This window comes from Eleutherodactylus coqui, chromosome 8, assembly GCF_035609145.1.
Source record: "Eleutherodactylus coqui strain aEleCoq1 chromosome 8, aEleCoq1.hap1, whole genome shotgun sequence".
NCBI classification, from domain to species: Eukaryota; Metazoa; Chordata; class Amphibia; order Anura; family Eleutherodactylidae; genus Eleutherodactylus; species Eleutherodactylus coqui.
In genome coordinates, this window is record NC_089844.1 from 209,437,813 (window position 1) to 209,450,997 (window position 13,185).

General features: G+C 46.6%; 1 protein-coding gene across 4 annotated transcripts in view; it reads right to left on the reverse strand.

Moving 5' to 3' along the window:
* Nucleotides 1–6,047: 6,047 nt before the first annotated feature.
* PGAP1 (post-GPI attachment to proteins inositol deacylase 1) overlaps nt 6,048–13,185 on the reverse strand; it is a 123,583-nt gene continuing 116,445 nt past the window's right edge. For all 4 annotated transcript variants that reach the window (XM_066577279.1, XM_066577278.1, XM_066577280.1 and 1 more), the window contains 2 exons: nt 9,639–9,743; nt 6,048–6,238 (listed from right to left, as the gene is read on the reverse strand). In XM_066577279.1, coding sequence (XP_066433376.1) covers nt 6,100–6,238; nt 9,639–9,743 — 244 coding nt within the window. In that variant the 3' untranslated portion in view covers nt 6,048–6,099. The remainder of the gene's footprint in view (nt 6,239–9,638; nt 9,744–13,185) is intronic.

Below are 13,185 nucleotides of genomic sequence, written 5' to 3' on the forward strand. Positions count from 1 at the left end.
GGTTAAAGTTTTTCATGTTATTTGATCTGCAGTCAGGACCACTAGCAGCCAGTTATGGAAAAGGTCCAAAAATTTCCAAGAAATTGGCAATAGTACATCAAACAGAAATACCATTGTGCGCTGCCCCGAATAGTGTGACAATAGGGGATTAGTCACTACTCAGGATCGCCATCTTCTCCACTCAAGATGGTTGGTGCCACCCTCAGGAACACACTATTACTAAAGTCTGGCATCTGAAAGTTTATCAGCAACGGTTCACAGTATTTCGCACTGTACACAAAATACACCCTGGCCAGCTGGTTACTAACTATGCAACATCTTTGGCCCTAGCTATAACTCCTGACACAGTATAAGCACCGTCGATTTTCCCTTTCTTGAGCATCAGAACCCCGGGAGCTCCCTGCTCTTATGTAAAAGGCTTCACCATAGCCGTAAAACAAAGCAGCCAATACTCACCGCTCCCCACTTGTGCTGCTTGTTTACAAGCTGCAGTCAGCAGGGAGAGACAATATACCTGCTGCTGCAGCCAATGACACAGCCATGGACTGGAGAGGAGTGAGGAGCAGGGAGTATCAGCTGCTTTATTTTACACCACGGGGGACCCTTTAAGATTCCCTTTACACAAGTTGAACAAACCCTTTAATGTGTACACACACTACTTTTTCTACATATACAACCAAGGCCAGGGTTTATGTGGCCCTCTAGTAATGGTCTCTGTGCGCCCCTTAGTGGCGGGTTATAACACCTGCGGCAATAAATCTGCAATGGGGTTTTTTACTTCATTTACAACCAAACAACGCGTTAGCTTTATATACTGTAAGGAGGCACCACTGAAATAATGCTTGGGTAGATTTGTTAAAACGAAGCATGGATTGGCAAGCTATTTTGTATTCTAGTGAAACTCCAACTCCTCCATCAGCTGCACAGTGGTAAGGATATGCAGAGCTGGAGTTTCACACGTTCGAACACTGTATACCCGACATGTGATCACAACGCTGAGGTGATGGTCAGAGACAGAATGCAGGACATCGAGTGATGCACAGGTGAAGTCCTCTGGGCTAGTTCCTTTTCTTCTCCATTTGGTCCAGACCTTCATGTCTACTTCCAGTACATCTTGCCTCTGTGGAGTGTGCTGCCCATTTATGTTTGGCTACTCTAAAGATAATTGTGCCACCTGAATTGTACGACTGACTGCGCTCCAGCAATAATCAACACTGTGTACTTAAAATTAATTAGATACACTCTGGCCTCAAAAATAAATAATGGAGGCTATATCCCCTAAAATTATAATACACACTGTATCCCCTAAAAGTTATCAGCTTTTCTTCTGTGTCAAAACTACCATGAAGACTGTGCAGAGATTTGGGGCTGCAATCTAACTCCCCATCTTGCTGCTACTGCCTGCCTCCCCCACCCCCCAGGAAATACTCCCTGCAGCGCCCATAACAAAATACTGTTCTCTTTGTGGCCCTAAACACAGCAACTAGCGCCCTTTGCAACCCCCAGCACAGAAATAATCCCCCTCTGCAGTCCCCCACCGTAATAATCCAATTTTATGGCTCACCAGCACCACCCAGTAGAAAGCCCCTTTCACAGCTCTCACCATAGTAATGAGCCCCAATTGTGGCGTTCAGCCCCCACAATAAACCCTCTTTGTGGCCCACCACACGGTAATAAGCCCCTTTTGCACCCTCCCACCACAGTAAGCAGTCCCATTTGTAGCCTCTTAATTTCCTGACTGCCTAATTACTGTTAATGACCTAGTCTGATCCTCACCCGTTGCAGCACACATCTGGTCTGGCAGTCTATATCTTCATTTGAGCATCTTTTCTCTCTCCTGCTTTAATCCTTTCCAATCCAATGTCGGGCCTGCCCCGACATCATAATTTCCCTCCATAGCTCCGATGTCGGGGCAGGCCCGACACTGCAGTGCAGGAGTGGATCTGCACCCGATCGTCAGGCGCATTGGGTGCAGATGCACTCCTGCACTGATCCTCATCAAGGACCCCCGAGGAGAAGGCAGAAAGGGTTTTTAACACTTACCTGACCCCCGGCGGTCACATGAACGCCGAGCCGGGAGCCTGCACCGTGGAAGGACCTGCTTACCTGACCGGCGTCTTGTGCATTCTCCTTCTGTCTCCCGGCCTGGCGATCATGTGACCGCCAGATGCCACCTGACCCCAGCGGTCACATGATCGCCGAGGTCGGGAGGCAGAAGGAGAATACGGAAGACGCCGGACAGGTAAGCAGGTCCCTCCCTGCACCCTCCTGAACTCTGTCAGATCAGGAGGGTGCAGGGAAAATGTATTTTTTCTCACCCATTCTCCCCAGCACCAATTTATTTGGAGCTGGGGAGAATGGGTGAGAAAAAATAAATGGATTGGAAAGGGTTAATGTTCTGGAGAAAAGGAGGCGATGGGACAGCCTGTTCCAGGTTTTGTCAAGATCATCTGTGTGTTTCCAAGGTGGCCAGAAGCCTGACAAAAGCCTCCATGGCAGCTATGTAACTCAGCCTATTAGACCCCGCCTCCGGAAGACTCTAATAGGCTTAGAAGAATGGCGCACTGCACGATCCTAGCGATCAAACAATCACATCTTCAAGTCTCCTTCAAGGACTAAAAAAAAAAAAAGTGTTCAAAAAGTTCAATAAAATGTAATTGAAAGAAGAAATCCATAAAAAAAAAAAAAATTCCCCACAAAGCTGAAATAAATAAAAATCTAGAAAAAAAAATTAAAGCAAAACATAAGATATTTATCTCGCTCGTAACTCCTCAGGCAACTCAAATATTTTATTCATTGCCGGGAACGCCATAAAAATTTTAAAAAGTAATGGTAGAATTGCCGTTTTTTTTAATGTGTTTTGCGAGGCAAAGCCACATGTACCTCAAATTAATAAAAACTACTACTTTTCCTGCAAAAAACAAGACCACACAAAGCTCCGTTGCTATAAGAATACTGCGGGGCGTAGAAGGCGGAGCCAATTTTTCTCTTTGAAAACGTGTTTTTATTGTGCAAAAGCAGTAAAAAAAAATAAAAAAAAAAAAAGATCCATATAAACTTGGCAATCATACTGATCCAGTATTTACCAAATTGTGAACCCAGAAATTTGGGCACTGTTTTTGTATTTTGCTGTCTCTCTCCCCCCCCCCCCCCCCCCAAAAAAAGAATGTAATAAAAGTCCTACAACACATATCTACCCCAGTGTGCTGCCATTGAAATATACCACCCAGTTCACAAAAAAACAAGCCCTCATACAGCTATGTGAGTTATGCCTCCTGCATGCGACAATGACAATAGCTAGGTCCTAAAGGCACAAAATGGGCAAGTCATGAAGGGGTTAAGAGATCGATGCCATTTAAAAAATTTTTTATACAATTTATTAAGTTGAATCAGTGAGGAATTGTGGGAAACATCCCTTTAGTATATTCATAACAAATAAGTACGTCCCCCCCCCCCCCCCCCTTTCAACGAGAGGAAAGGCGTGGAATATATTAAAGGCACTTGTGAGCGTCAGGCTTTAAGGAAAAAAAAAGCTGCACATGTGGCACCTCTGTATCTGCTGTTAGAGGGGCACGGTGCGCCCACCTACAGTGATGCAGTGATGGTCACACATGCACGGCACTGATCCACTAATTTCAAAGGGACTGATGGAAGTAGTCAAATCTAAGCATTTAGCCATCTCCAGCACTCCCACTGAAAAGTAATGGGGCGGCACCATTATGTATGAAGGCGCTGCTTCATAAATTCTCCTCCTCCTCACTGGGGGGGCAGGAACCTCACATCAAGAAGGAGGGGGGAGACACAGGACCCCGGTTCTCAGGATCAGTGGAGGTCTCAGCAGCAAGACCCCACCAATCAGTTTTATCACCTATTCTATGGATAGGTGATCAAGGGGTCGTACTGCTTTTAGGCGCAGCTCAGGCTGGACGGCCCCGTCGCCATATAAAGAAAATAGAATTAGATACAAAATCTATAAATCAGAGTAGAGATTTCAACTACAAACTCCAAAAAAGGTGGGGCGCTGTGCAATATGGAAGAAGTTGTTTTGCTGCAGAACTCGCCCTGCGGTTCCATCTCAGGTGGATATACAAATGCTGAGAGTTGTGGGGTGATTAGATGGACGGTCTTGTCAGCGGAGGCCCTAAAAGTGGTTCCCCCCCTTGGCCTATAAGAGGCTCTCAGAGCTCCTTGTGTGTAGTGACCTCTTCTTCCACTTATGTAGTGCTTGTTGACCACTAGACGCCTCTACGATGCAGAGGAGAAATTTCACCCCATTACCAAAGTCTGAGAGGGGCGCATTATTGGGATGTGGGAAGCTGGACGGTCATATTGATGAATTGTCCCCCACTGGGCCATTCTGACCAGACTGTTAGGGGGTGTTGGGACCAGTGGATGGGGGCACACAAGGGGACCGGGCTCAGGACACCCCTACAGACCACCAGTAGAGAGGATCATCTGACCAGACTGTTGGAGGCGTTGGGACAAGTGGATGTGTGAGGCACACAAGGTGACCGGGCTCAAGATGCCCCCTACAGACCATCAGTAGGAAGGAGCGTCTGACAGGACTGTTAGGAGGTGCTGGTACCAGTGGATGGGGACACACAAGGTGACCGGGCTCAGGACGCCTCCTACAGACCATCAGTAGGAAGGAGCGTCTGACAGGACTGTTAGGAGGTGCTGGGACCAGTGGATGGGGGCACACAAGGTGACCGGGCTCAAGATGCCCCCTACAGACCACCAGTAGAGAGGATCATCTGACCAGACTGTTGGAGGCGTTGGGACAAGTGGATGTGTGAGGCACACAAGGTGACCGGGCTCAAGATGTCCCCTACAGACCATCAGTAGGAAGGAGCGTCTGACAGGACTGTTAGGAGGTGCTGGTACCAGTGGATGGTGGCACACAAGGTGACCAGGCTCAGGACGCCTCCTACAGACCACCAGTAGAGAGGAGTGTCTGACCAGACTGTTAAGGGGTGTTGGGATGGTGTAAATTTTAAATACCCGATCGTCATTCAGGAGTCCTGAACGGGCCCTCTACATTGAGATCGGAGGTTGCCGTTAGGTTGTTATGAGAGCCTGAGGCCTTCTAACGAGACTGCTTGTGAGAACGCGGTATAATGCCATATTGTGGTATTGCATTATACTGTATGAGCGATCAAATAATTGCCAGTTCAAGACCACTCTAAGGACTAAAACAAAACGTAAAAATAAGTTAAAAAAAAAATGTATTAAATATTAGAAAAAATAAAAAAAGCAGTAAGTGTTTAAAAACTCCCTGATATCACGGTCCGCAAAAGTCCAGATTATTAAAATGTCACATTATTAATCCTGCAAAGTGAAGACCTGCAACAAAAATATATATATATGCAAGGCTGAAACTGTGCTTTTTTTGGTCACCCCATATTCAAGGAAAAAAACGAAAGAAAAAACAATCCAAAATTCTTATGTACCCCCAAACCATGTTATAAAAACTACAAGTCACGCAATGTGGTGACAAAAAAAAGAAAGAAACTACCTTTAAAAAAAAAATTTGCTTTCTAAATCATAGTACATAAAAAAAAAAAAAAACTATATGAATTTCGTGTCGCTGTAATCGTACTGACTCACAGAATGAAGAGGACATGCCATTTATACTGCATGGTAAGCGTTACCCTCCAACAGGAGGCGCTCTGTTGGCACTTTTCCATCCGGATTGTATTGTGTCTATTATTTGCTATCACTACTATGCAGAGTCATGGGAATAAGAGACGCTCCACAACTGAAGTATTAAGCAGCCATCAGGGGAGCTGCCAGATTCTCTTTGTGCCGATGGACTTTGATCCTTCTGCTTAGAGCGCTGCGGACCACAGAAGATACATTTTGTGCATTCAGATAAAGGGAGAAAATAAAAGATCCAAAAATGCAATAAAAAAAAACAAAACATTCCTGTATACAAATCAGGCGATTCACCAAAAGGTACATCAAAAGTTCAGCAGCAGCCGAGTGTTTCATCATCATAAATTATTAATTTCCCGGTCTCATCATAGGAAGATTCACGGGAGCGGCGGTCAAATTGTAGTTTTCCATTTATTCCACAGATTTTTACAAATTCACCTTGGACTATATAAAGCAGGACAATGCATGTAGAAAAAGAGACAATGTGAGAAAATAAGCTACTCTGTATAAATGAAGCTGTCCAAAGACCACGACTAAGACTGAGAAGGGGAGCTGGAGCCGCGCCGTCATCTTCAGGAGTTTGCTGGAAGAGAACCAAATACACAATGAGCAAGTATAGAACCCCAAGAGAGCTTCCTTCTGACATTTACGGCACGGATCTTCCAAGACCATGGTGGTGGCCACGGCCGGCACAGAGGAGGTCCTGATAAAGTCCTCCTAAAGTATTACATCAGGTATAACTCTGAAGATGCCTGGAAAGGCTTCAGGTAAAGCCGATCCTTGAGGATCCTCCTCTGTGCGGAGCCCTCGTTGACTCCACCATGATCTTGGAAAGTGGTCAGCAGCAGCGGACATTGAGCATCACACCAGTTCTTGTCGCAGACCGGTGGAATATCTGGGAGGCCACGGCTTACTTCAGCCAACAGCATTAACGTACAAGGGCGGCTCTAAAGGACCATCCTCCATATTTAAGTAATTAAACTCTTCCTGACATGTACAGCGCACGTCAGCGGTCACTGCACGGAGCAGGTTCAGGAGCCCTCTACAAACAGCGGGTGTTGACCATCTTTGACATCAGACGCCCACCCACATGGGCCTTGATTGGAGATTGTTCCAATTGTGGCATTAACCCTTTCCAATCCAATGTCGGGCCTGCCCCGACATCATCATTTTCCTCCACAGCTCCGATGTCGGGGCAGGCCCCACACTGCAGTGCAGGAGTGCATCTGCACCCGATCGTCAGACACATCGGGTGCAGATACACTTGTGCACTGGCCCTCATCGAGGACGCCCGAGGAGAAGGCAGAAAGGGTTTTTAACTCTTTCTGTCTTCTCCTTTACACATTACAGAGGGCTCAATTAGCACTATGTAATGCATACAGATTCCAGCCGGCGATCATGTGACCGCCGGTGTTACCTGAGCCCCAGCGGTCACATGAACGCCAAGCCGGGAGCCTGCACCGTGGGGGGGCCTGCTTACCTGTCCGGTGTCTTTCGCATTCTCCTTCTGTCTCCCGGCCCGGCGATCATGTGACCGCCAGGTGCCACCTGACCCCAGCGGTCACATGATCGTCGAGCCGGGAGGCAGAAGGAGAATGCGGAAGACGCCGGACAGGTAAGCAGGTCCCTCCCTGCACCCTCCTGAACTCTGTTAGATCAGGAGGGTGCAGGGAAAAATGTATTTTTTCTCACCCATTCTCCCCAGCACCAATTTATTTGGAGCTGGGGAGAATGGGTGAGAAAAAAATAAATGGATTGGAAAGGGTTAATCCTTTAAAATGCCACTGTAAATTGCGAAAGTGGTATTTAAAAGACCCCATCGAGACGGAGATGTCCCAAAATGGGCCCCATACTGTAAAATCATGGGGTGCTGTCCAGGTGGCATGCCTATTAAACACATCTGTGGCACACCTTAGCCCCCTAAGGGCTCTTTCAGACAAACATAGTTGTCACTCTGCTACCAGCACAAAAAGATCGCAGCTAAAGAGCTGTAAAGATGGCGTGAACGGGCTGCCTGCAGCTACTCCATCCGTGGTGCGAGCTGCGTGCTTGCAAGGCTCCAATCTCTGCGCACCTCAGAGCCGAAATGCGAGTTCGCACTTGCATGTCCTATCCTTGTTAGGTGCGCACAGTGCGCACGCGTCTTACAATCATCCATGTGAACTCTTACAGAAGCGCGTTGTGAGCTGCTAGCAGCGCGAAAACTATGTTCATCTGAACGAGCCCTAAGGACCGGCCCTTTTTGGAGGGGTTTTTCTCTCCACTTTCAAAGAAATCATAACTTCTTTATCCATCAATGCAGCCGTTTTTTTGCGGGACAAGTTGTATTTTTCAACGGTACCATTTAATATATCATATCGCTGCGGTAACTGCAATACATTGTATGTATAAAAAAAAATTTAATTTTGGTTTATGGACCCTGGTGGCCAATCTAGTGAACTACACCAACTGCAATATGCCATATGTCAACAGACCAATGAGAAACCGTGAAATTCCCTCTTTCTATAGGACGAATCAAGATGATGGGGGCAAAATGGGAATGTTTTTTTATCTCTGCTGTAAAGTTTGATCGATTTGACATACAAGCAGCTGCAGTTCCCACGACGGTACGCTGTACGGAAAAACGGCAATATGTGTAAATGGAAAAAAATGCAATCCAAAACGTCTTTGAGCGGGTCTTGTTTTACGGTCCACGTTATTCTGTGGGCGGCGCCATTACCACCAGACCAAATTTATACTTAGATTTTTTTTCCTGTACGGCTTTTAAAAAGGCTAAATTATTTTCTGCCGCCATCTTCTGACCGCCATATCCTCCTCCTATTTCTGCTGACCGCTGCGGGGCTCGTTTTTTGGCAGGATGTCCTGTGGTTTCTATTGGCAGCATTTTGAAGTACAAATGACCTGGATGACTTTTTATTATATTTTTGGGATGTGGTGACCAGCGTGATTCTGGCGACGACGCTCACAGTGCGGGATGAATAATGCGATACTCTGATAGATCGGCCTTTTAACAAGGCAGCGATAATCATCACAGCAAGAATTAAAAAAAACAAGTAAACCTTGGTATGGCTGCATCCGTAGGAGTCTAACTTATTAAGATGTCACATTATTAACCCTGCATGGTGAACGCCGTCAGAAAAGAATTCGCCAGAAGTACATTTTTTGGTCACCCAGACTCCTAGAAAACTATTTAATAAAATGCGATCAAAAAGTCGTATGTCCACCAAAACGGTATCAATAAAAACCAGGTCACTTCACAAAAATGGAGTTCTTGCACAGCGAAGCGTAAATAAAAAGGTTAGGGAAATCAACAGATGGGAAGAGAAAGCAATTTATTTAAAAAAAAAATTTTTTCCCCAAGTAGTACTGCATTAACCCTTTGCAATCCAATTTTGGATTCAGGGTTTACTAGGGGGCTTTCTCTTTCTGCCAATATACAATGGCGCCATCTGCTGGCTAGAGCCAGTACTGCGGTATAGGACATGCTGGAGTGGCCCCTAACAACAGAGCGGCCAGTAATATACAGTAAGAATACCCTGCTGGACATCTTCCGACATCGGAAGCTGTATAGCCTTCAATCAGAATGTCTTTAGACGTCAGAAAGTGGATTGGAAAGGGTTAAGAAAAACTATACATTCGGTACTAATGAGACCGATCCACAGAAGATAGATAATGTTTACTGCCCCGTTCGGGCCAGAGAAACTAAACCCAAAAATGGCACAGATGTCTTTTTTTTTCCCCGTTTTGCGTTTTTCAGTATGTTCGATGGCACCACTGAAACATGAACTCCTCCTGCCAAAGACAAGGCACTGGAGAAATAAAGTGATTTATTTTAATGTTATTTCTTGAAAGTGGGGGGAAAAATGAAAATGAAAACGTTGCCAGAGACATCAAGGTCACCCAACTGATCTGCAGTTTCCCCCAAACATAATAAAGTCTCCATATGTAACTCTAGTCCCCACGTTGGACGCCCGTAGACTCACCTGGATCTCAGGGACGATACGGTGGAGTTCATCAGAATCTCTACTGTAAAGATTAGTGTAAAGGCCAACATTCGCACCGGGTCCGGGTCCAGCTGAATACTGTGTCTAGGCAAAATCAGGGAGGCAAACGTTATAAATAACAGCACCTACAAGAAAACCCTTAAAGGGGTTGTCCCGCGAAAGCAAGTGGGGGTATACACTTCTGTATGGCCATATTAATGCACTTTGTAATATACATCGTGCATTAAATATTGGCCATACAGAAGTTATACACTTACCCCCTCCGGTGTTGGCGTCCCCGTCTCCATGGCGCCGACTGAAGCCTTCTTCTGCCTGGATTAGACGTGCTTGCGCTGAAGGGGCCGCTCCGGCGTGCTCGCGCCGCACAGGTCTTCTGTGCATGCGCAGAAGACCTCTGCGGCGCGAGCACGCCGGAGCCGGACAGAAAAGGGCAGACTGCGCAAGCACGTCTAATCCAGGCAGAAGGCGGCTTTGGTCGGCGCCATGGAGACGGGGACGCCAACACCGGAGGGGGTAAGTGCATAACTTCTGTATGGCCAATATTTGTGACAGCTGCCCCTATATGTAATCACTGATAGCTCCGCCCACTGGACTGTGCAGAGGTATAAATGAACTGAATCTTCCCCCATAAAGCTATATATCAGTCTGCTCCTGCTCTAAAACATCATGTCTGCAGTATGGACTCTTTTAAAGGAGCGGTCTTCAACTTTAAGAAAATTGGGCACAAAAAGGATATGGTAAAAAAGAAATATAACCTACAATCGCCCGTTAAACCCCTGCTGACCCCAGCACCACTTCTCCGATTCCCCCAAGGCAGTGACATCATCATGTGCATCATTTACATAACGGCTGCAGCCAATCACTAGCCTCAATTGCCGCATGCCGTTCATGCAAGTGTCAGCACTGAGGCCAATAACCAGCGTCACGTGAATGATGTACGTGACGTCATCACTTCAGGACCGCCAGGCATCAGAGCAGGGCAGACCGGAGCACCACAGCGATAATCTAACAGGTGCGTACAGGTTAGCTATTATATACCATATCCGGCTTGTGCCCAATTCTCCCAACACCCAGAAAACCCCTTTACATGGTCAGATTTATTAACCCCAGCGCCATAAAAATAGGAGGTGTGAAGTCATGAAACTAAACATAGTAACATAGTATGTAAGGCTGAATGAAGACAATGTCCATCTAGTCCAGCCTGTTAGCCTCCTGTTTTGTTGATCCAGAGGAAGGCAAAAAACCCCAAGGGCAGAAGCCAGATAGCCCTTTTGGGGAAAAAATTCCTTCCCGACTCCCTAATGGCAATCAGACTAATCCCTGGATCAACCCCTAACAGTTCCTACCTGCCTGTATACCCGGATTAATAATTAACCCAAGATTTATATCCTGTAATATCCTTCCTCTCCAGAAAGACATCAAGTCCCCTTTTAAACTCCTCTATGGATTTTGCCATCACCACTTCCTCCGGCAGAGAGTTCCACAGTCTAACTGCTCTTACAGTAAAGAATCCCCTTCTATGTTGGTGATGAAACCTACTTTCCTCTAATCGTAGCGGATGTCCTCTTGTTACCGTCGTGGTCCTGGGTGTAAACAGATCCTGGCAGAGATCCATGTATTGTCCCCTCATGTATTTATACATGGTTATTTGGTCGCCTCTTAACCTTCTTTTTTCTAGAGTAAATAGTCCCAATTTGGATAGCCTCTCTGGGTATTCCAGTCCCGTCATTCCATGTATTAGTTTAGTTGCCCTTCTTTGAACCCCCTCCAGTACTGTAACATCTTTCCTGAGCACCGGTGACCAGAACTGTGTGCAGTATTCCATGTGAGGCCTGACAAGTGCCTTATATGATGGAAGGATAATGTTCTCGTCCTTCGCCCCTATACCTCTTTTAATGCACCCCAAGACTTTATTTGCCTTTGCAGCGGCTGACTGGCATTGGTTACTCCAGTTTAGTCTACTATCCACTAATACCCCCAGATCCTTTTCCATATCCCTTTTCCCTAGTGGTACCCCAATAAGTGAATATTGGTGACATCCGTTCCTCCTGCCCATGTGCAGAACCTTACATTTTTCAACATTGAACTTCATTTGCCATTTTTCTGCCCAAGCCCCCAGCTTATCCAGGTCCGTTTGTAGCAGCACATTGTCCTCCGTTGTATTAATTATATTGTATAATTTTGTGTCATCTGCAAATATTGATATTTTGCTGTGCAGCCCCTCTATCAGGTCATTGATAAATATGTTGAACAGAGTGGGGCCTAATACTGAACCCTGTGGCACCCCGCTAGCGACTGTGGTCCAATCAGAGTATGAGCCATTTATTACCACCCTCTGCTTTCTATCTCTGAGCCAGTTCTTTACCCACTTACACACGTTTTCGCCCAGTCCGAGCTGCCTCATTTTGTATATCAGCCTATTATGTGGCACGGTGTCAAAGGCTTTAGAGAAGCTACCAGGTCATGAAGCTCAAAGTAATAAAATGTCAAGATGCCGAAACTACAAGTTGTGGAATCGGGCAAAAATGTGATAAAAACACTTCGGAAGATTCTATTTTTATGCCAAAATATAATAAAGTGAATTTTTATATCAGAAAAATTAATAACCGTTTTTAAACTAACTTTGTAAGTATCTTCTGTGTGTGTTTGTGAGTTGTGTGTCTTCTGTGTATCTGGTTAGTTGTGTCTTCTGTGTGTGTGTGTGTCTTGGGGTCTAAGTGTTTGTGAGGGGGGGGGGGAAGAAAAAAAAAATTGTGACCGGTTGCGCATAAGTGTCAGCATGTAAGAGGTTGCGCGAGAGCGGCAGCGGGTGAGGGGTTGCAGTGGCGGGTGAGGGGTTGCAGCGGCGGGTCAGCGGTGGCGGGTCAGCGGTGGCGGGTCAGCGGTGGCGGGTCAGCGGTTGCGGCAGCGTGTGAGAGGAGTGTGAACAAGTCTATCTTCACTACTTCCACAAGTAATTGTAGATCCCCATTAGGATGAGCTCCATGCCTGGCAATGCCATCCAGTGTGCTACTTGTGCAATGTATGCGGTCCTTGATCAGCCGATCGAGGGTGCATACTGTTGCGCAAGATGTGTGCAGGTCGCACATTTAGAAGCCCAAATCCTGGATCTAAATGGGCAACTGGCAACACTGAGAGCCATTGACAACATGGAAAGGAGTTTGGTGCTCACTGAGCAGGCACTCGCTGGGGTAGAGGTGGGGGCGGATGGTGCTACGGAAGAGCAGGGGGAGCAGGCAGCTAGTTGGGTGACAGATAGAAAGAGGCGTAGAGGGAATAGATCCAGGGAGGCTGGTCCTGAACTGGCACAACCCAACATGTCTGCAACGTTGGCAGATGAGGGCGATGCCATTACAGAGCCAGCACCGCTGCAGCACGACATGCCCTCTGAACGCCAGGGGGATGACTGCTCCAGTGAGACGGGGACGGGGAGCGCAGGGCAGGCTAGACAGGTTCTAGTGGTGGGGGGACTCAATTATTAGGGGGACAGAGAGGGCAATCTGCCATAAAGACCGGGATCATCGAA